Genomic DNA, 23,356 nt, shown 5'->3' on the forward strand with positions numbered 1-23,356 from the left:
CGTTTTTGTTCATCATGGTATATCTAGTGCCTGGTGTCCAGTAGTCACCCCATGAATTTGTTGCTTGAATAAATGAATAGTGATTTCTATAGCTCTATCAGCATTTATTTCAATATATTTGTATCCATATCCATCTTATTCTCTAAACTGTGAGCTCTGTGAGAGCAAGATTATAGTCTTAATTCATATTTGTGTCTTCTGAGCCTCATCTATAAGAGATGCTCAACCATAATTTGTTAAATGAATTGATTCAACCCAGATATTGCAAGACTGCTCCACTCACACAAACAACTCCAACATATAATTTCCTTGAATGACTTTAATGGGGAGAGAGGGAGAATCCCAGGATCCATTTGAAAATATATTTCCTATTTCTCTCTGTCTGAAGAGAATCTTTGCTGATCTAAAACTTATGGTACTTTAAATTTGTGTTCTTATGCCTTTGTTAGCTATTTTCATGTTGACTGGCCTGTACCCAAAACTCAAAAGTTTGATCCCACTCCAGCCTAACTCCTGCCTCTCTGCAAACACAAGATGGATCTCAGTACTTATGAGCTGCTAGAATTCAGTGGTATTTCCCTTAGCAAACAAAAATCCAAGATAATATAGTTTACCAAACTAGACCAGAATGCAAGGAAATCACTTGGGAAGTTTATAAAATGCACTGATAGTCAGAGTCCAAATCAAAGAGATAAGCTACATTTTACTTTAAGCTATAGGTTGCATTGAGAAATCTGCATTTTAATAATCATGCTAGCAGGGTGATTTGAGAAACTCAAATTATAAGACCTGAGAATTCAGAGAGGATGCTTTACGTATCCTTGCATTGTCAGTGCCTATGTCTGACACATAATTGGTATTAACGTCCTCCCTTAAAATGTAAATGCCTATGCTCCCTAGAGAATCGGTTTTCTCATGATCTATCTTCTTTTGTTAACCTTTTCTCTGTACCCGAATTCATTTCCTATTACTTCTTATCCTATGTTAGGGCCTAGCCTCAATAGGAATTCAGCCTATTGGTTTATATTTAATGACAACCTTCTTTATGCCATTAACAATTTCCAATATCACTTAAGATAACTGAATTGTTTATTAAGAACCAGTTGAAATGGAAACAACTTAAGCGATGTTTTATAGTCACTGGGACCCAATCCAGATTGCTTGGTGATAAATGACAAACATTGAATTTATTCCTTTGTAAACATGTAAAAGAATCTAGACTTTGTTCTTCAGACGATGCAATATCATAGATTGAGCTATGTCCTAAAATAGATTTTACTTAAAGTTATAAGATTTTATATTAACCTCTTCTAAAATACTTTATTCACTAATATTTGTTAAACTTGAAAATCTCTAAAAAACTTCCACCAAGGTGGAAAGAAATTGAAATAACAGTGGTCTTTTAAAAAGTGTGGAATCAAATAAGCAACAAAAGCCCAGTTCCACTGTCCAAATAGCCACGTTTTAATAAAATAGTTTTTCACTTATATTGCTATTATAAAATTTAAACCTAACTTTTTACAGCTTTTTATGATTCTTAAGCACATAGATATGCCACTCACAGTACTGAAACCAAGCAGGACCCCGTGGGGCCCTCCCAGATACAAAAGCCTTTCCGTGTCCCCCATTTCTTGTTTGTAGGAAAAGGTGTCAACCTCCTAGACCTTCCTTGAGTTCCAAAGGGCAGATTCAAACAGTTACTAATTAGAGGAGTGAGGGAATGCAGAAACAAAGGAAAGGCAGTCAAGAAACAATAGTGCAGTGATGGGGCAGGGTCCTGGTTCCTCTTCAAGGGATATACATAACAATCTGATATATATTTCTGAGTTCTTCTACAGGAACTAAAGTCCCCACCCGGGTGGAGAATGATAACTTTAGGCTTAGCACAAGGACATAGACCCCAGACTGATTGAAACCAGAAGACTGATGATTGAGATTCCTGGACCAAAACCTTGTTACCTCACCATCAACCAATCAGATGAAGGCCACACGCCCTGCATACCTCCCCCTAAACTTTGCCTATAAAAACTTTTCCAGGAAAACCATCAAAGAGTCTGGGCTTTTTTTTTTTTTTTTTGCAGTACGCGGGGCTCTCACTGTTGTGGCGTCTCCCATTGTGGAGCACAGTCTCCAGATGCGCAGGCTCAGCGGTCATGGCTCATGGGCCCAGCTGCTCCACAGCATGTGGGATCTTCCCAGACCAGGGCTCGGACCCATGTCCCCTGCATCGGCAGGCAGACTCTCAACCACTGTGCCACCAGGGAAGCCCCTAGTCTGGGCTTTTTGAGCATGAGCCACCCATTCTCCTTGATTGGCCCTTGCAATAAACCTTTGCTCCAAACGCCGAGATTTTTGTTTGTTTGGCCTCACTGTGAGTCAGGCACACAAACTTGGGTTTGACAACAGTACTATGAAGATTTCAGTATTTTACTTAATCAAAAAAGTTAGGGATTTAGGGATTTTTCTATTTTCAAAATTATACTAGTAATACATGGAAAATACTTTCTTGCTGTAGAATATTAAAACAGCAGAGAAACCTAACAACACATCTTAGAAAACTTTCTATGTCAATACCAACTGAACTATCTTATTCTTATCAAAGTTATATAGTATTTCTTGGTATTGGTGAGCCATAATTTATTTAATCATCCCCCTATTGATAGGCATATAAGTATTCCAATCATTCTCTAATAAAATCAATACTGCAATATATATCCTCCAATATTGATGATTATACTCATTTGTAGTGTTTCTTTTAGATAAATAGATAAAAGTTGATAAAAAATTTTGGGGTGAGATTTTGAATTTTAATTAACATTTTAAAATTGTCTCTCCAAGAGATCATACCATTTCTGTACTACCACCACTAATGTATGAGAGGGTTTATTTCTTTATATATCCTACAAATGCAAATTGTTACACAACTTTTTTTTTTATTCTAATGGTCTGATGGAAAATATTATGCCTAATTATTATGTTAATTTCTATTTTTCCCAATCATTAGTAATGCTGTTCACATTTTCATATGATTATTACCTATTACAGTTTTGTTTTAGTTCATATACTCTGCCCAGTTTTAAGTCTGGTTGTCTCTTCTTTGGTAGGTGTTTCCTATATATATCCTGGATATTAGTGTTTTGTTGGTTATATGTGCAGTAATATTTTTTAATTTTTCTAGTCTTTTAATTAGTTAATATATTGTTCATAGAACTGTGGAAAAAGAATGTCACCTGCCATATCAATAAACAAAGGACATTGGGGCCACCAAGCCATTGGCTATTGTAGCCACCCTGATGGTATGACCTGAGGGGGTTCAGGATGGATAAAAATAGGACACTGGTCCTAGATAGTTGAGGTGCATATCAAAGGAATAATTTCATTAAGCCCATACTCTTGTATCTTCCCTTACATAGAACAGTGTTAAATTCATTAACTTGAGATGTCTGTTTTTTCCTTAATTAGCAGTAATCTTTTGATGTTCAACTACCTCCTGGGTTTGTTTGGGTTTTTTTGCAAAAACTCCTATATATCCCAGCTCTTCCCTTACCTCCTTAGAACAGTCCCTTGGAGATATCTGAGAGGCTGTGTCCTGGGCTTAATTTCTCAGTAATGTCCCCAATAAAACATAATTCTCAACTTTTAGGTTGTGCATTGTTTTTCAGTCAACATAAGTTTAAATACTTTTATGATGTTGGGTCTCATATTTTCTCTTTCTGGTTCTTGTTTTTAGTGTTTATTTTCCCCTCTGAAGTCATAAATATATCCTTCTATAATTCTTCTAACTTGTTAGAGTTTCGAGTTTTATGTGTAACTCTTTAAACCATCTGGAAGAAAGTTTGTGTATAATGAAAGACACGAACTACTTTTTATTTGTTTTTTTTTTTGCGGTATGTGGGCCTCTCACTGTTGTGGCCTTTCCCGTTGCGGAGCACAGGCTCCAGATGCGCAGGCTCAGCGGCCATGGCTCACGGGTCCAGCCGCTCCGCGGCATGTGGGATCTTCCCAGACGGGGGCACGAACCCACGTCCCCTGCATCAGCAGGTGGACTCTCAACCACTGCACCACCAGGGAAACCCTATTTGTTTGTTTTTAATGACAGACAGTTATCTAAGACTAGTCTATCCATTTCCAATGAACTTGAATGCTAGATGTTTTACAACTAAATTCCATAGTATACAGAGTTCCCTTTCTAAAATCTCTAATTCATACCTGATGTCTATGTAGATATAGTTCTGCTTTGTTATACATGTTGACTCATATAGTTTCGTTTCTTGCCTATGTTTTGATTTTTGATTGTGAGCTCATGTTCACTGGAACTCTATCCCTAGACTTTATTGAGGCCCCAGTTGAAAGTACGTTCCTCCAGAGAGGATTTATATTTTGTCCTACCAGCTATTTACCAACCTGGGTCCATTATAAATTAATATTAAAATTCCTTAATAGTTTCCTATCTATAGTATAACTAAAAGTAATGGGCTCCATGCTCTGACACTATCTTCCTGCAGAGCAGTACATCATTGCTAGGGATGGAGACTGAAGATATTTAAGCAATGAGTCAAAAGTATTGTGACGTGATGATGTAAAATAGGTTTGGAGGTGGTGTATCAAATTCTTCCCTGACGTTTATGAAAAGCGATGGTCTTAACAATCACTAGAGAATGATTACATAACCCCTAATAAATCTGGAATTACCTAGAATGTTACATGCTGAAATATTAGACCTAATAAACTGTGAAACAGGATGAGTTTCCAATTGTGTTTGGCAAGAATTGATTATCTTTTTTTAAATAGATGATCTTCAGAAAATTGAACAACTGGCTTTTTGTCTTAGGCAATACAAAGTTATGTGTTATTCTTTAAGAATTCTGAGACCCTCTGGCTGGGACTTTGAGTACTCTTCTAATTGAGGCCTCATATAGTATTTCATCACTTTGGAAGCTGCAATCATAACTGTGACAGGCAAAACTTATTCATAGAACATTATTTTAGCCCCATCCTCATATTTATAGATGTTCAAAAAAAGCCAAATATAGAAACGTGTAACTCTTTGTAAATGTAACTTCAGAAAGAGAAAAGTTCATGTGCTACTATGTTTTCATATTTATTATTAATAAGTTATTATTCTTATAATTCATCATAGATACTATTTATTTTAAAGGGCCATGTGAAGCTGCATTAAGCAGAAATAACAAGAAATTACCTTTAAAAGTAAAATGTTTCTAATTAATTTTGATTTTAAATAAATGAGGTATTTCTAATATTAGATTGCGTGGAAAAAATACACATTTTTAAATAAAAGTGTGTGGCTCAAAACCTTAAACTACAAATACATAAAAAACTTTATATACTTTGAAAATTGAATTTTAAAGAATAGCTAATATACTTAGTGGCTTTTTTCCCACTCCCCATATCTAGGATGTCTAGAGCTTAGCATTGCCCCTAGAATGCTAGTTTTTTATTGTGGTTAAAAATAGACAAATACTCCATTCCTTCACTTTTGTAAACATTGTTAAAACATGTCAATGAACATTTTAATCAATTCTGAAAGCATAAAAATTGTCTTCCTTTTTCATTCAAACCAGCTCTTAACCTGGCAACTGAGTCTAATTAACCTCAACCTGAATTGTTTCACCCTCATTTTAGAATTGAGAACCCACTCTGGCCCCAGCTCATGGGGTATAAGGACATTCATCGAAATGACCTACTAAGCATCAAACATACGGAGGGTCCCTATTTCCCTCAAATTCCTTACTTTCAATAACCCTTCATGATTTTGCTAGATCTACCTGGAATTTCCACCCTTCCTCCTATTCCTCCCTCTCAAACATCCCTTCTTTCTCTTCTTGATCAAATCCCAATCATACTTCACAATCAGCGGAAAAAAAAAAAAAAAAGTAAAAGAGAAAAGGAAAAAGAAAATCAGCACTTGTACAAAGCATCTCAGGTTCAGGCACACATGGCTTCTTCTGTGTCCTTCCATGATAGAACTGTTCATCCTTTAAAGATGATGTTTGTTTATGAACCTGCTTCCTTTCTTAAAATAAAATCACTCAGCGACAGAGTGGGTCTTCACATACTCCCCAATACCAAACACAGGAGCAGGTCCATAGTACATGTTCAGTAAACATCTGCTGAATTTATGGATTTTGCTACTGCTCTCCCTCTGTGTTCGTCTCCGACACCAAAAATAGTTCTTTAATAACTGGATTCTAGCTACTTCTCAAAAGTGTTTTAGAACTGCTTTTTCCTCTCTGTATCTTCCTGCCTTTTTTCCTCCATTCTTACTTGTGTTTCTCTCTGTCCCTTTCTCTGCCTCTGTCCCTCTCCTCCTTTCTTCTTTCCTTCTTCCCTTTCCCTCAAAATCACCAGCTCAAAGTAATGAGTTTTCTTAGTCATGCACTAATCCTTAGTGACTAGGTTTTTTGCTTAAACACAGCTAGGATTGCATCTTCAACACCGGTCATTGAACCTCTCCAATGTGGACCTAACACATTCATGAACCTCTAACGTTGCCTTTATTTTGAAACACTGACGGTCATCTGAGCCATGCCAACCTGGAGAGACACATGAAATCATGAACTCAGGTTAAGATGTGGGGTTCTTGTGTTTCACTTTTGTACTGACATTCTAATTTCATACCTATTAGGTAACACAATTCTCATGTCCCTTTCCCTAGAATAACCACTTCTAGTTCGGCTCCCATGTGTGGGCTCCAAGTCTTCAGCCAGCCCTGTGATTCTGCCTGAACTCTTTGTCTCCTATCTGGGCCTGTTCTCTGGAGATCAAAAGAGAGCAATAAATACTCCAAATGTATAAGATGTGTATTGAGGAACAAAGGGAGGAATAGTCACACACTTTGCATTGGTGACAGTGGTAAGGTGTAAGGGTTTTACTGCCATATATATCTTTCCTCTGCTTCTAGTAACGGCATAGAAACCAGCAATATAGTCAACTCAGATCATGGGGCTTGGCATCACCCAGGGAGGATTCTGCCTCAAATCTTCATGGATATATTTGTCTTAAACACATTTAAAAATATGACTTTGTATACCCCTAGGGATGAAGAAAAAGAGAAAATATTTTATTCAAGTCTTTGCTTAAATGTCATCTTTCTGTTGTGGCTGACCCTGACCACCCCAATTACAACTGCAGTCCTTCACCAAGAGCCATCCATTCTATCCTGGTCTATATTTTCTATAGTACTTATTACCTTCTGGTATGTAATCTACTTTTCAACTATTTTTTATTGTGCATTGTGTGTTTCTCCCTGTTAGAATACAAGCTGCACAAAGGCAGGGTTTTTTCTTTTTTCTCATCTTTGTCTGTTTTATTCATGGATGTTCCCAAGCACTTAGACGATTACCTGGCTCAAGTAAACACTCAAAAAATATTTGCTGAATGAATGAATGGACAAATGAAAACAGTGCATAAAAAATATTCTCTAGGAACAGATATACCTTTCTGATTCTACAATCAGAATATTTAAAAATAATATTTAGTTCTTTCCAATTGCAAGGGAGTAAGATGAATGAATGGTTTTCAAGTGGGATATTTTTATTTGTTGTTCTCTTTCTTTGATGGCATCATGTTTTAAAATTAAGTATGACCATGTCCCAGCTTAAAATGATTTCCTGGGATTTTGATTATTAATCAATGGAAATTTTCCAGCATTCCAAGGTGCTGATTTATAGCTACCATGTGAAAGACTTAATGAATAGACCTTTCATTACAATTTCCTCAGAATAGCAAACTCCCAGCTGCCCCATCCAGCAGAGCCCATGATTTAACTCTGGAATTTGTTTTGACTCACTGACTATAAAAGGGACTGAAAGGGCCATGTGGGAGTCATTGAAAAACTGCAGATGAAACCCACTTTAAGAAAGAGAAAAAACAACTCCAAACTGAGTAAACAGATCAAACATAGCAAATCCTTTTGATGTGACAAAAGGATTCTTCACTTTGGAAAGGACGTCACCCACCTCAGGATTATTTTAAATGGTGATTCACTAACAATATTTTTACTGATGAAATGTCTCCTGTGTGAATCAAAATAACATGGCTGTTTTTCAGAAGATTGTCTGGGGGCGTGAAAGAAGGTACGAACAGGGAAGGAAGCAAGTCTGGAAGCAGAAGTTGGTGTTGAGAGTCTAGGGTTCACCATGGGGTGTCCAGAGACTAAGCTGAAAACCTGTGCTCTGAGTTTCATTAGAGAGAACACATCAGTCAGAGCAGAACAAATGGTGCTGATAGCCGTCACAGGAGATGCTCTGTGACTAAATGTCTGATTTATTTATAAGCTTCCAAATGAAGCCCTTTTTTATTAAAGGAATGGTTCTGTTCATTTTAAAGCATCCTGTTACGGCATTTCATTTAACTTTGTTGACCTTAGGAATTTAGAGAATGGGTTGTTTCCTGACCTGAGAGGATTCATGTTCCCAAGACAATTAAGGTCTAGAAATGTTATAGAAAAATGCATAGCCTCACAGTAGATATTTCTGTTTCTATTATAAAACCACTGTTTTTTAGTGCATTGAGAAGGGAACACAGTTGAAACTACGTTTCTCTTAATTTTTTCACTAGGAAATACTGCACAGAAGAGACTGTCACTAGATCTCGAAGACAATCTTTTTACTATGTGGATTATTGCTGCTTACTTGCTTATTTTGCTGACACAAATTTTCTTTACATTTATCCACATATATTTTAAGAAGGATAAATTTGCGGAGACAGGGTAACAAAATGAATAACTATCGTCTGGATCCCTTCCTGTGCAAAAGGTAGACAATGAGTTTCTTGGAGAAATGACATCTACTAAAACTATAATGTCCAAAAGAGTGACTACTTGTATTTAAGTTAATTAAAGTGCAATAAAATTCACAATAAGTTGCTCAGTCTCACCAGCTACTTTTGAAGTGCTTAATTGACATTAGTGGTTATTGGCTAGTAGTGTTATCACATTGGACAGCATACATGTGAATCAATTTTGTATCACAAAAATCACTACTCTAAAATGCCTAATTTTAAACAACAAATGAGATATGTAAATAATAATCACTCACACACAAATATATATAGTGCACCTACATCAATATTGTAGAAACATTAATAATTGAAAGGATTCCACCACTTAAAGAGCAGTATAAAATTTGAAAAAACAGAACACTCAGTTTGTTTGTAAAATATGTCAGAGAAGATGAATGGCCACTATAAGAATAAAGAATGAATTTAGCTTTAATGGAGCATAATAAAAAGAGAAATACAGCAGGTAAAGGTTTATCACAAAAGGCTTGAAAAAGTGACTTTGGGGCTTCCCTGGTGGTGCAGTGGTTGAGAGTCCGCCTGCCGATGTAGGGGACGCGGGTTCGTGCCCCGGTCCGGGAAGATCCCACATGCCGCGGAGCGGCTGGGCCCGTGAGCCATGGCTGCTGAGCCTGCGCGTCCGGAGCCTGTGCTCCGCAACGGGAGAGGCCACAACAGTGAGAGGCCCGCATACGGCAAAAAAAAAAAAAAAAAAAAAAAGTGACTTTGAATGTATGCTTTATCTGTTAGCATTTTACATGTTGATGACTTAGAAAATTAATATTAAAATTATGGTTTAGAGAATAAAAGTGAAAAGCAGGTAACTGTCATATAAAAAAATCCCAAGTAATTTAAACTTGATAAACATTACCTAATCACCTGTGATATGTGAAGCATCCCTTGGACCAGAATTTTTCAGCAGAAAAAGTAGATGTTTTACACTATGTACAGGTGGATCAAACCTAAGTAGATCAAACCAGGTAAATCGGTACCTAAGGCTCTCAATATTCACTTTCTAACTTATCGGCTTTTAAATTTCTAAAGGAAATTCCACAAATCAGATTTTTTATATCCCTACGATACTTCCATCAAAACCATTTATATAAATTTGTTTTTTTCTCATACCTATCACATCATCCAGATTTGTCAAATTATGGATTTATCACGCTTGACATTTAATTTCAAATGAGCCATGTCTTCCTAGAATCTTTGGAATAATTAACTGCTAGAGTACATACCACAGAAAATGTGAATGGAATGCACTAATGTGTATACACAGTACTGTGTTTTATTTGACACCCGTAGATCAGTGAGGAAATCTTAGCAAACCTAAGAAAAGGGTGGTAAGAGCAATTAAACACAACCTGAGATGGCTCATCAAACATAGAAAGGAGTCTGGGGAAATCCCAGTGCCTTTCTGTGCTGCTCCCTGGGACCTGCAGTTGAGGAAAATAGGACTGAACTAATCCATCAGGGATCTCTTCCTGAGTCCTGAGATGGGACTATCAATTTACATTGATTTTACTAAATTCTAACAATGCAGGACATTAGGTAGCTACATTTTAATGATCTATCGTTAGTTTATTTTAAAAATTCTACTGTTTATGAAAGAGCTATAAATAAATAATGCCTTCAAGTATGAAATGCTTGAGGCTACTTAAGCGGTTTAACTAATAAGCAAGGCCATTATAGTCACTCATATAATTGTATAAACTCTGACATCTTTCAGTTATCATATTTTATTTAGTCACTTGTATTTATCTTCTTGGAAAAAATTCTCTTTGCAGCAGAACGACAACATCAATATACTCTTTGGTTGTGTAGGTTTTGTCAAGATTATGAATTAACTCTAAGTATTAAAAGGGCTTATGATCATTCCATCAGAGAGAAAAATTTTAGCCACCATGGAAGAAGTAAAAGGATCCCATAATGGGGCTTCCCTGGTGGCACAGTGGTTAAGAATCTGCCTGCCAATGCAGGGGACACGGGTTTGAGCCCTGGTCCGGGAAGATCCCACATGCCTCAGAGCAACTAAGCCCATGTGCCACAACTACTGAGCGTGCACTCTAGAGCACATGTGCCACAATTACTGAAGACTGCGTGCCTAGAGCCTGTGCTCTGCAACAAGAGAAGCCACCGCAATGAGAAGTCCGCACATCGCAACTAAGAGTAGCCCCCGCTCGCTGCAACTAGAGAAAGCCCGCACGCAGCAACAAAGACCCAACACAGCCAAAAATAAATAAATAAAATAAATACATTTATAAAAAAGAAAAAAAGGATCCTATAATAAAAGAAGTTTCTCTTTTAAAAAGCAGTGATGGACTTCTCTGGTGGCACAGTGGTTGAGAGTCCGCCTGTCGATGCAGGGGACACGGGTTCGTGCCCTGGTCCGGGAAGATCCCACATGCTGCGGAGCGGCTGGGCCCGTGAGCCATGGCCGCTGAGCCTGCACGTCCAGAGCCTGTTCTCCGCAACGGGAGAGGCCACAACAGTGAGAGGCCGGCGCACCGCAAAAAAAAAAAAAAAAAAAAAACCCCAGTGATGCATAGGGATTAGAGTTCTTGGGCAATGTGCAGATAAAATTAAAATGAAGTTGGTTGCTATCATCATCCTTAGTGCAATTTCCCTATAATGTTTCTTTTTTCAGTATACCTGGAAATTGAAATCTGTGATCACTCTTAAATTTGTCATATCTCTTTTAAAAAAATACATCTTTATTGGATTATAATTGCTTCACAATACCGTGTTAGTTTCTGTTGCACAACAAAGAGAATCAGACATATGCATACACATGTCCCCATATCCCCTTCCTCTTGAGGCTCCCTCCCATCCTCCCTATCCCACCCCTCTAGGTCATCGCAAAGCACCGATCCCCCTTTGCTATTCTGCGGCTTCCCACCAGCCAAACTACTTTACATTCGGTAATGTATATACGCCGATGCTACTCTCACTTTGCCCCAGCTTCACTGACCCACCCCGTGCTATCAAGTCCATTCTCTGTGTCTACCTCTTTATTCCTGCCCTGCAACTAGGTTCATCAGTATCAAATTTTTTTTTTTTTTTTTTTTTTTTTTTTTGCGGTATGCGGGCCTCTCACTATTGTGGCCTTTTCTGTTGCGGAGCACAGGCTCTGGATGCGCAGGCTCAGCGGCCACGGCTCACGGGCCCAGCCACTCCGCGGCATGTGGGATCTTCCCGGACCGGGGCACGAACCCGTGTCACCTGCATTGGCAGGCGGACTCTCAACCACTGCGCCACCAGGGAAGCCCTCAATTTTGTTTTTTAAATTCCATATATATGCGTTAGCATACAGTATTGGTTTTTCCCTTTCTGACTTACTTCACTCTGTATGACAGACTCTAGGTCCATCCACCTCACTACAAATAACTCAATTCCATTTCTTTTAATGCCTCAGTAATATTCTGCTGTATATGTGTGCCACATTTTCTTTATCCATTCATCTGTCAGTGGACATTTAAGTTGCTTCCATGTCCTGGCTATTGTAAATAATGCTTCAATGAACATTGTGGTACATGACTCTTTGTGAATTATGGTTTGCTCAGGGTATATGCCCAGGAGTGGGATTGCTGGGTCATATGGTAGCTCTATTTTTATTTTTTTAAGGAACCTCCATACTGTTCTCCATAGTGTTTGTATCAATTTACATTCCCAACAGGGCAAGATGATTCCCTTTTCTCCACACCCTTTCCAGCACTTATTTTTTCTAGCTTTTTTGATAATGGCCATTCTGACCAGTATGAGGTGATACCTCATTGTAGTTTTGATTTGCATTTCCCTAATAATTAGTGATGTTGAGTATCTCTTCGTGTGCCTCTTGGCCATGTGTATGTCTTCCTTGGTGAAATGTCTATTTAGGTCTTCCACCCATTTTTTAACTGGATTGTTTGTTTATTTGATATTGAGCTCCATGAGCTGTTTGTATATTTTGGAGATTAATCCTTTGTCTGTTGTTTCATTTGCAAATATTATCTCCCATTCTGAGGGTTGTCTTTTTGTCTTGTTTATGGTTTCCTTTGTTGTTCAGAAGCTTTTAATTTTCATTAGGTCTCATTTGTTATTTTTGTTTTTATTTTTGTTACTCTAGGAGGTGGGTCAAAAAAGATCTTTTATAGTGTCTGGTCTTACATTTAAGTCTTTAATCCAGTTGGAGTTTATTTTGTGTATGGTGTTAGGTAGTGTTCTAATTTCATTCTTTTACATGTAGCTGTCCAGTTTTCCCAGCACCATTTATTGAAGAGGCTGTCTTTTCTCCATTGTATGTTCTTGCCACCTTTGTTGTAAATTAGGTGTCCATATGTGTATGGGTTTACCACTGGGCATTCTATCCTGTACCATTGATCTATATTTCTTTTTTTGTGCCAGGACCATACTGTTTTGATTACTGTAGCTTTGTGGTATAGTTTGAAGTCAGGGAACCTGATTCCTCCAACTCTGTTTTTCTTTATCAAGATTGCTTTGGCTATTCAGGGTCTTTTGTGTTTCCATACGAATTGTAAGATTTTTTTGTTCTAATTCTGTGAAGAATGCCATTGGTAGTTTGATAGGGATTGCATTGGATCTGTAGATTGCTTTGGGTAATAGAGTCATATTCACAATATTGATTCTTCCAATCCAGGAACATGGAATATTTCTCCATCTGTTTATGTCATCTTTGATTTCTTTCATCAGTGTTCTATAGTTTTCTGAGTACAAGTTTTTTGCCTTCTTAGGCAGGTTTATTCCTAGGTATTTTATCCCTTTGTTGCAATGGTAAATGGGAGTGTTTCTTTAATTTCTCTTTCTGATTTTTCGTTGTGGGTGTATAGGAATGCCAGAGATTTCTGTGCATTAATTTGGTATTCTGCAATCTTACCAAATTCATTGATTTCTAGTAGTTCTAGTAGTTTTCTGGTGGAATCTTTAGGATTTTCTATGTAAAGTATCATGTCATCTGCAAAAAGTGACAGTTTTACTTCTTCTTTTCCAATTTGTATTCCTTTTGTTTATATTTCTTCTCTGATTTCCATGGCTAGGACTTCCAAAATTATGTTGAATAAGAGTGGCAAGAGTGGACATCCTTGTCTTGTTCCTGATCTTAGAGGAAATGCTTTCAGTTTTTCACCATTGAGTATAATGCTTGCTGCAGGTTTGTCATATATGGCCTTTATTATGTTGAGGTAGGTTCCCTCTATGCCCACTTTCTGGAGAGTGTTTATCATAAATTGGTGTGGAATTTTGTCAAAAGCTTTTTCTACATCTATTGAGATGATCATATGGTTTTTATTCCTTAATTTGTTAATGTGGTGTATCACAATGATTGATTTGTATATATTGGTGAATCCTTGTGTCCCTGGGATAAATCCCACTTGATCATGGTGTATGATTCTTTTAATGTGCTGTTGGATTTTGTTTGCTAGTATTTTGTTCAGTATTTTAGCATCTATGTTTATCAGTGATATTGGTCTAGAATTTTCTTTTTTGTGATATCTTTTTCTGGTTTTGGTATCAGGGTGGTGGTGGCTTTGTAGAATGAATTTGGGAGTGTTTCTCCCTCTGCAATTTTTTGGAAGAGTTTGAGAAGGATCGGTGTTATCTTTTCTCTAAATGTTTGATAGAATTCACCTGTGAAGCCATCTGGTCCTGGAGTTTTGTTTGTTGGAAGATTTCTAATTACAGTTTCAATATCATTACTTGAGATAGGTCTGTTTATATTTTCTAATTCTTCCTGGTTCAGTCTTGGAAAATTGTACCTTTCCAAGAATTTGTCCATTTCTTCATGGTTATCCATTTTATTGGCATATAGTTGTTTGTAGTAGTTTCTTATAATCCTTTTTATTTCTGCAGTGTCAGTTGTGATTTCTCCCTTTTCATTACTAATTTTATTGATTTGCGTCCACTCCCTTTGTTTCTTGATGAGTCTGGCTAAGAGTTTATCAATTTTGTTTACCCTCTCAAAGAACCAGCTTTTAGTTTTATTGATCTTTGCTATTGTTTTCTTCGTTTCTATTTCATTTATTTCTGCTCTGATGTTTATGATTTCTTTCCTTCTACTGACTTTGGGTTTTCTTTGTTCTTCTTTCTCGAGTTGTTTTAAGTGTAGGGTTAGATTGTTTATTTGAGATTTTTCTTGTTTCTTGAGATGAGACTGAATTGCTATAAACTTCCTTCTTAGAATTGCTTTAGCTGCATCCCATAGGTTTTGGGTAATTGTGTTTTTGCTGTCATTTGTTTCTATGTATTTTTTTAATTTCTTCTTTGATTTCTCAGTGATCTGTTGGATATTTTGTAGCACATGTTTAGCCTCTATGTATTTGTGTTTTTTTACTGTTTTTTTCCTGTAATTCATTTCCAATCTCATAGTGTTCTGGTCAGAAAAGATGCATGATACGATTTCAATTTTCTTAAATTTACCAAGGCTTGACTTGTGACCCAAGATGTGATGTATCCTGGAGAATGTTCTATGTGCACTTGAGAAGAAAGTGTATTCTGCCACTTTTGGGTGGACTGTTCTATAAATATCAATTAGATCCATCTGGTCTATTGTGTCATTTAAAGCTTGTGTTTCCGTATTTATTTTCTGTTTGGATGATCTGTCCATTGGTGTAAGTGGGGTGTTAAAGTCCCCTACTATTATTGTGTTACTGTTGATTTCTCCTTTCATTGTTGTTAGCATTTTCCTTATGTATTGATGTGCTCCTATGTTGGGTGCATAAACATTTATAATTGTTATATCTTCTCCTTGGATTGATCCTTTGATCATTATATCTTGTCCCTCCTTATCTCTTGTAATAATCTTTATTTTAAAGCCTATTTTATCTTATACGAGTATTGCTACTCCAGCATTATTCTGATTTCAATTTGCATGGAATATCTTTTTCCATCTCTTCACTTTCAGTCTGTATGTGTCCCTGGATCTGAAGTGGGTCTCTTATAGACAGCATATATATGGGTCTTGTTTTTGTATCCATTCAACCAGTCTGTGTCTTTTGGTTGGGGCATTTAATCCATTTACATTCAAGGTTATTATCGATATGTATGTTCCTATTACCATTTTCTTAATTGTTCTGGGTTGTTTTTTGGGGTCTTTTTCTTCTCTTGTGTTTCCTGCTTAGAGAAGTTTCTTTAGCATTTGTTGTAAAGCTGGTTTGGTGGTGCTGAATCCTGTTAGCTTTTGCTTGTCTGAAAAGCTTTTGACTTCTCCATAGAATCTGAATGAGATCGTTGCTGGGTAGAGTAATCTTGGTTGTAGGTTTTTCTCTTTCATCACTTTAAGTATATCCTACCACTCCCTTCTGGCCTGCAGAGTTTCTGCTGAAAAATCAGCTGATAACCTTATGGGGATTCCTTTGTATGTTATTTTTTGTTTTTCCCTTGCTGCTTTTAATATTTTTTCTTTGAATTTAATTTTTGTTAGTTTGATTAATACATGTCTTGTTGTGTTTTTCCTAGGGTTTATCCTGTATGGGACTCTCTGTGATTCCTGGACTTGGGTGACTATTTCCTTTCCCATGTTAGGGAAGTTTTCCACTATAATCCGTTCAAATATTTTCTCAGACCCTTTCTTTTTCTCTTCTTCTTCTGGGATCCCTACAATTCGAATGTTGGTGCATTTACTGCTGTCCCAGATGTCTCTGAGATTGTCTTCAATTCTTTTCATTCTTTTTTCTGCTCCTCGGCAGTTATTTCCACCATTTTATCTTCCAGCTCACTTATTCGTTCTTCTGCCACTGTAATTCTGTTATTGATTCCTTCTAGTGTATTTTTCATTTCTGTTATTGTGTTGTTCATCTCTGTTTGTTTGTTGTTTAGTTCTTCTAGATTCTTGTTAAACATTTCTTGTATTTTCTCAATCTGTGCTTCCATTCTATTTCTGAGATTCTGGATAATCTTTACTATCATTACTCTGAATTCTTTTTCAGGGAGATTACCTATATCCTCTTCATTTATTTGATCTTGCAGGTTATTAACTTGCTCCTTCATCTGTGACATATTTTTTTGCCTTTTTTTTTTTTTTTTTGCAGTACGCGGACCTCTCACTGTTGTGGTCTCTCCTGCTGTGGGGCACAGGCTCCAGAGGCACAGGCTCAGCAGCCATGGCTCATGGACCCAGCCGCTCCACGGCATGTGGGATCTTCCCAGACCAGGGCACGAACCCATGTCCCCTGCATCAGCAGGCGGACTCTCAACCACTGCGCCACCAGGGAAGCCCCTTTTTTTTTTTTTTTTTTTATGTTTGGGATTGTGTTCCTATTTTACTGGTTGTTTGGCCTGAGGCTTCCAACACTGGAATTTGTAGGCTATTGGTAGAACTAGGTCTTGGTGCTGAGATGAGGAACTCTGTGAGACCACACTCTGATGAATATTCCCTAGATTCTGAGGTTCTCTGTTAATCCAGTGTTTTGGACTCAGAGCTCCCACTGCAGGAGCTTCCACCTGACCCCAGGCTCGTGAATCAAGATCCCACAAGCCACGTGGAGCAGCAAAAAAAAAAGAGAATAGCAAAGTAAAAAATTAAATTAGACTAAGAACTAACAGATTGGTAGAAAGAATGTAAAAATAAAAATATAGATGAATCAACAGCCAGAATGTACAACAGTACCACAGTAGTAAAAAAGAGGAGGAAGGAAAAAAAAAAGGGCACGGTTGGGGGGTAAGGGAGTGGGAGGGGGAAGGACTCAGCTGTGGAGAGTGGGGTCTAAACAAGGGCGAGGTTTGGGTGGTGGGCAGAGCCAATGCTCAGGACCCACAGGGGTGGAAAATGCCCTAGGGGATATAGGGGGTGGGGCTTAGGCTCAAGGAACAGAAGGGGCCCAGGCTTGCCCCACTCTTGGTCTCAGAGGACAGGGGACCTCACCTGGGAGCCCAGCAGGCTTCCTGGGCTCAAGTGGGCAGGGCAAACACCATCCTCACTTCTGCTCCTCCGGTCTGGGGTCTGGGAGGGCCCCTCCCGCCTGCCTCTCCCGTTCTCCCCTGGGCCTCCCTCCTATGCCCCCAAGGACCCACGTGACCTGAAGGCAGCTTTGGAGGGCAGGGGATTGGCCTGGGAGCTCAGCAGGCTCCCCAGGCTGAGTGGGCAGGGCAATCGCCCTCTCCTCTTCTCCTGCTCCTCCCACAGGGCCCCTCCCGCCTGCCTCTCCTGTTCTCCCCTCAGACTCCCTCCTATGCCCCCATAACCCACGCAGCCTGGATGGGGCTTTGGAGAGGTGGGAAGTGGATTGGGAGCTCAGCAGACTCCCCAGCCTGAGTGGGCCAGGCGATTGCCCTCCACTCCTCTCCCACGGTTCCTAGAGAGTCCCTCCCACCTGTCTCTCCTGATCTCCCTGGCCTCAAGGGTGTGGATCTTGTATGGCCTCCACTTCTCCTCCCCCTTTTGTCCCCCTACATCCTACCAATTCACTCTGGGGTTCCTCCTGTCTCCTTGGGGGTCAGAGTTCCCCGCTAGCTGCCGGCAGGCACCCTAGTTGTGGGGAGATGCTAACTCCGCATCTTCCCACACCGCCATCTTGACTCCTCCCCTCTAAGTCATATCTTGAAACTAAATTATAGCTGCCCTCCAAGACTGCCTTTTCTAAGCTTGTAAATTAAAGAGACTTTTAAGAAGCTTTGCAGGGGAACCAAAGAAAACACGGGACAGGAGAAGTAGGGTGAGATGAGAGTTGTTTATCTCATGTAACTTTGATCAGTTTGCCAACCTCATATACACCTCCCTGTGCTAAGATCTCCACAGGCCAGCATCATCAGAACATAAATCATTCCCTAAAGCTTCCCTGTTTTTGGCCTCTGCTAATCTAATTCTTTTCCATTCAGCCAAGTGCACACAAAGTTTAATCACAAGGCTAGAAATATGTGGAGTAAATTCTTCAAGACTGATACTAATCCTATTAGGATATCAATTGGGCATACCAAAACTAATTGAAAATGAAAAAGAGAGATTGAGATTCTCATTTGAAGGTATTTAGAGACCACGCTTGGCCCATCCTTAGAAAACTCCCCTTTATTCTTTCCACACCACCTCCCACTGCAAATTACATACTTAAACCAATTGGAAACAGAATGGGCTAAATCATATGTAAATCATTCTGAGGTTCAGCCTGTACTATCATAGAGTATAGCTTCTCAAACCTTAACATGCACACGAATCATTTGAGGATCTTGTTAACATGTTGATTCTGATTCAGTAGGACTGGGGAGGGGCCCAAGGTTCTGCATTTCTAATATGCCTCCAGGTGATGCTCCTGGTCTGATTCACAGAAGACATTTTGAATAGCAAAGTTTTAGAGTATCATTTGCTTTCCAAAATTGTGACCTGCCTGTCATATTCAAAGAATATTCCACATTGCTCATGTTGACTGGTAACTTGATGGCTGGCTATATATAAATATATATATCAAAGAATGTCCTAAAAGTTGTACTAATTATGATCTTTAACAAACATCACAAATCCTATAATATGCATTACTTGGCTAAAATGGAAAAACCCAGAATGTGACTAATCAGAAATGATAAACGATATCTGTATTTTATAATAAATTATTTATATTTTGCACTTCTGTCATAGTTGAAATTATATTGATAGTGTAATTTCTAACATATGAGCTAGTGACTTTTTAATGACATTTGTAAAACAATCAAATTTAAGAGGTTTTCCCTTAAATTATGACATTCTCATGTCACTTTTTATTCTGAATTCATTAAGCACATTAAGTTTAATTGTCTGAAAAAGAGATGCTGAAGGCATTAAATTTTTTTTGTTTTTCCATCAACAATTACTTACATTTTATCCTTTTATTTCCCATAGACAGAGAGACAAATATGTTTTCCTTTCTTTCACAAAAGGAAAAGTCAAATGACGGTCAAATGCATTGCTCCAAAAGCATAATACAGAAAATGCTTATTGTACTGATTTATACTTAATTAAAATATATTTTACTTTTAAAAATTAAAGCACATATGGTATAGAGAGAAGTATTTAAATATACCTTCCTTTTTTTCCCCTGAATTGTGTTTCTTGAGCTATTCCTTCCCAATTTTTAAACAAAACTTTTTAAGGTTTTATTTATTAATCACTCATGCTGTATAATATATAATCCCAAGAAATCACATCAAAATATTATGCTGACCTTCAAAGATGTGGCTGTGACCACTTTCAGGTGATATCTTTTCAAAAGGTGTTTCCTCACCTTTCTTGTCTGAATCTTTCACAGAATCATCGGACTGGCTCCCAGGCTGACTCTTAAATGTTGGTGAATACAAATTTCTCTCAATTTCCACTTCCTGTTAGAAGACATTAAAGGGATGTGTGTTAAAGCTATCAGTGGGAAACAGATGTGGTTTTTAGGGGGTTTAGAAGGCGGGAGTGAGTGAGGGAGGAGGTTTCTATGAGTGATGCTTTCCAATATGCTTCGGGTAAAATGTTGATAACTTAGCCAAGAATGGCAAACACATATCTGACGCTTAGTTTACTTTTCTGCCACAGGTTCCACTTCTGAATTAGCTTTTCTTTCATGTGGCTTTTTTTGCTCTCATAAAAGAGAGAAAGTGGAAATAAGAGCCAAAATACAACATAATATAAGTTAATAGATGCAACTTCCTAAGGCCTGAGAAATGTCCATAAGGGATTTCAAAAAATAGCTATATATCAACATTATATGCTTAAGACAGAAGGAAATGAGTTTTTCTTTAATGTCATGCTCATCCTATGGTGATAAACTTAGTAATTACAGAGCTCCCAAACCTATTCAGCTACCATACAAAAGTACAGTTTGGCAGTTCATAGAGATTATGAAATTACTTCTTTGAGACAGTAATTCAAAATTGGAGAGAGAAAAGTTTCCCAATGGAAAAAAGTATAAAGGATATTTCGAATACAGGGAGTCTAGTGTTTCTTATTTTATAAATTAATACAATCCAATAAAACAAACCAAGTCAATCAGACTAATTATTTTGAATAAAAAATTGTGAAAAATAAGTAAATTAGCCAAGACAACTTGAGAAGCAAAGTGTATTTTTTTTTAAATCAAGTAATACATTGAAAAAGGTTTTAATAGCTACTCACAAGTTTTATATTTTTGTACATGAGGTGGTATTTTCTAAACAACAACCATTCAGACAAAGATGTGATAAATTGCTCTTCACTTTTGTTACAATTTAAATACACTGGCATGAATGAGTCAAGTTTGAGAGACAGCTAAAAACTCTAAAACATTTCTTAGAGTAGGTATATTTCCTGTATCTATGATATGGTTAGAAAGGCAATGCTTTCAGATAAATAACATCTTAACTTCTTAGCATGTTTATGTTTTCTAATTTTCACACACAGAATATATATATATATATATATATATATATATATATATACAGATACTACATACATAATATATATACTACATACATACAATATATAATTAGAAAATATTGGCATGTGTTTAATCATCTCATCTTTAAATCTCCCCCCCACCCCCAGTATATGATATATACTATCTTCACTGTGAATGTTTAACTGGAACTAAAAACATTTACAGGAGTAAAACAAAGGAAAAGAAGTTTCCATTTTTTTCAAGGCATTGCCTTTAACATTTGTGTTTCCAACTATTAGCAAAAACCCAAAGGTTCATAACAGCAGTTTGCTTTATGTTGTCAAGACACAGTGTCAGACAAGCCACGGCATGTGGCATGAGCTCCTGAGCTAGTGGACGAGCACAGAATTCCCAACTCAGTTTAGTCTGGTGTCCTCTCCCACTGTCACATGAAGTGACTCTATGAAATGGATGCGATATGTTTATTTGCTCTTGTTTCAGCAATTTAATCCAACTCCTAGCACTGGCAAAAATAAACTAAGTTAAATAAAGAAAAAATCAAGATGCCTCAAAAAGTAGTGATTCTTGTTCAGAAAATTTTTGTTTTGACAAAGGGCGGAATGCTGAACATGGTCCACGAACTTGATAGATAATGTGAAAGTATCGTCTCTTTGTTTCATATAGAAACATGAAATGTGATTTGGTAAAATCATTTAAGCAAATTTCAGGCAGTGATGACACTAACTTATGCTATATTGATATTCTCAACTCCGAATTCACAACTATCAAAAGTACCTCACATATTGAGGCAGTAAGGGGCCCCGCAGACAACCCACAAACGAAAATAGTAGACCCATTTCTACTCTTTGATCATCAGATCCAAGTCAGTCTGTGGCAAGTTCCTTAGCACCCTGGCAAGTGGTAAGAAGGGGACTGTGTAGAAAAGAACTTCTTAGATAAGGTTGCATTGAGCTATCTCTAATCAAAGCAATGATCTGCTTTAAAATCTTTTAATCTGTTTTATGCACTGTGCTTCTACAAAAGATTTACTCTGAGCGAAAATCTACAGGCTTAAACAAATGCACCCAACACCACTTTAGAGGGGAAAAACACCACAGCTTTTGATTATGAGAAGCTTGGATTCAAGCCTTCCCTTCTCTACTTATTAGCTGCGTGACTTTCTTCAGGTCACTTGATACATCTGGGACTAAGTTTTCTCGTATGTTATAGGAAGAGATTTAGTCACTGAACATCTAACCTCCAACAATCAACCATTAGTAGTGTAATTTCATTTGAAATTAAATAAAACATAATAAAGGATTATAATTCATCTGTTGTAGCTTCCAGTCTAGTAAGGGAGACAAAGCGTAGTAAAGCACATAAATAAATGTAAGTATGCAACTATGTACAGATTACGAAGGAGAGATACATACACTCTGAGCACCTAAAATAGAGGAATTAGCCTAGTGAGGAAAGTCATAAAAAGCCACCCTGGGGAAAAGATCTTCAGCTGATATTTGAAGGATAAATATCCTACTTTGGCAAAATCTACTCTAGAGGTAGGCTGAGCTTTTCACGCTGCAGACCTGATTCTGTCATGTGTGCAAATGTACACACTCACACACACACACAAATTGCTGAAAATTCTTCAGTAACTCCTCACTCAGCTAAGATCATAATAGTTTGTATGTCCCTTCACTGGCACCACTGACATTTTGAACCAGATAAGTCTTTCTTGTGAGGGGCCTATTCTGTACATTGTAGGATGTTTAGCAGCCTTCCTCCTTTTTGCCCCCTAGATGCTAGTAACGCTGCCCCCTAGCCGTGACCATTAAGGTGTGTTCAAACATTGTCAAATCTCTGGTGGGGAGCAAAGTCACACTTGGTTGAGAGCCACTGCTCAAGAGCTGGATGGACTGGAGGAAGGTCAATATGTACATGAGAAGATCAATTATGAGAGTATGGTAGTGCTCCAGGCAAGCAACGACAAAGAGTGGTGATGGAAATAAAGAGAAGTGAACTAAGCTGAAAGCTATTTAGGATGTAAAACTGACAAGACTAGATAATGGGCTGAATCTGAGGTTTGAGAAAGACAGAGAATTTCATTTTTCTTTCTGGCGTACACAGCTAACTGAGTCGTGGTATGATTAAATAATGTCAGAGTACCAGAAGAAGCCTGATTTGGGAGAAAGGAAAGACCATGAATTGGGTACCAAGATGTTCAAAAGACATTGGAATGATAGTCCTGGAGCTCAGTGGAG

At 37.8% G+C, this 23,356-nt stretch overlaps 1 protein-coding gene across 2 annotated transcripts in view; it reads right to left on the reverse strand.

Moving 5' to 3' along the window:
• The window catches only part of XIRP2 (xin actin binding repeat containing 2), a 290,913-nt gene that overhangs the window by 82,042 nt on the left and 185,515 nt on the right, over window positions 1-23,356 (reverse strand). For both annotated transcript variants that reach the window (XM_019922232.3, XM_019922231.3), the window contains exon 2: window positions 19,920-20,073. In XM_019922232.3, coding sequence (XP_019777791.2) covers window positions 19,920-20,073 — 154 coding nt within the window. The remainder of the gene's footprint in view (window positions 1-19,919; window positions 20,074-23,356) is intronic.

This window comes from Tursiops truncatus, chromosome 7, assembly GCF_011762595.2.
Source record: "Tursiops truncatus isolate mTurTru1 chromosome 7, mTurTru1.mat.Y, whole genome shotgun sequence".
Lineage (NCBI taxonomy): Eukaryota > Metazoa > Chordata > Mammalia > Artiodactyla > Delphinidae > Tursiops > Tursiops truncatus.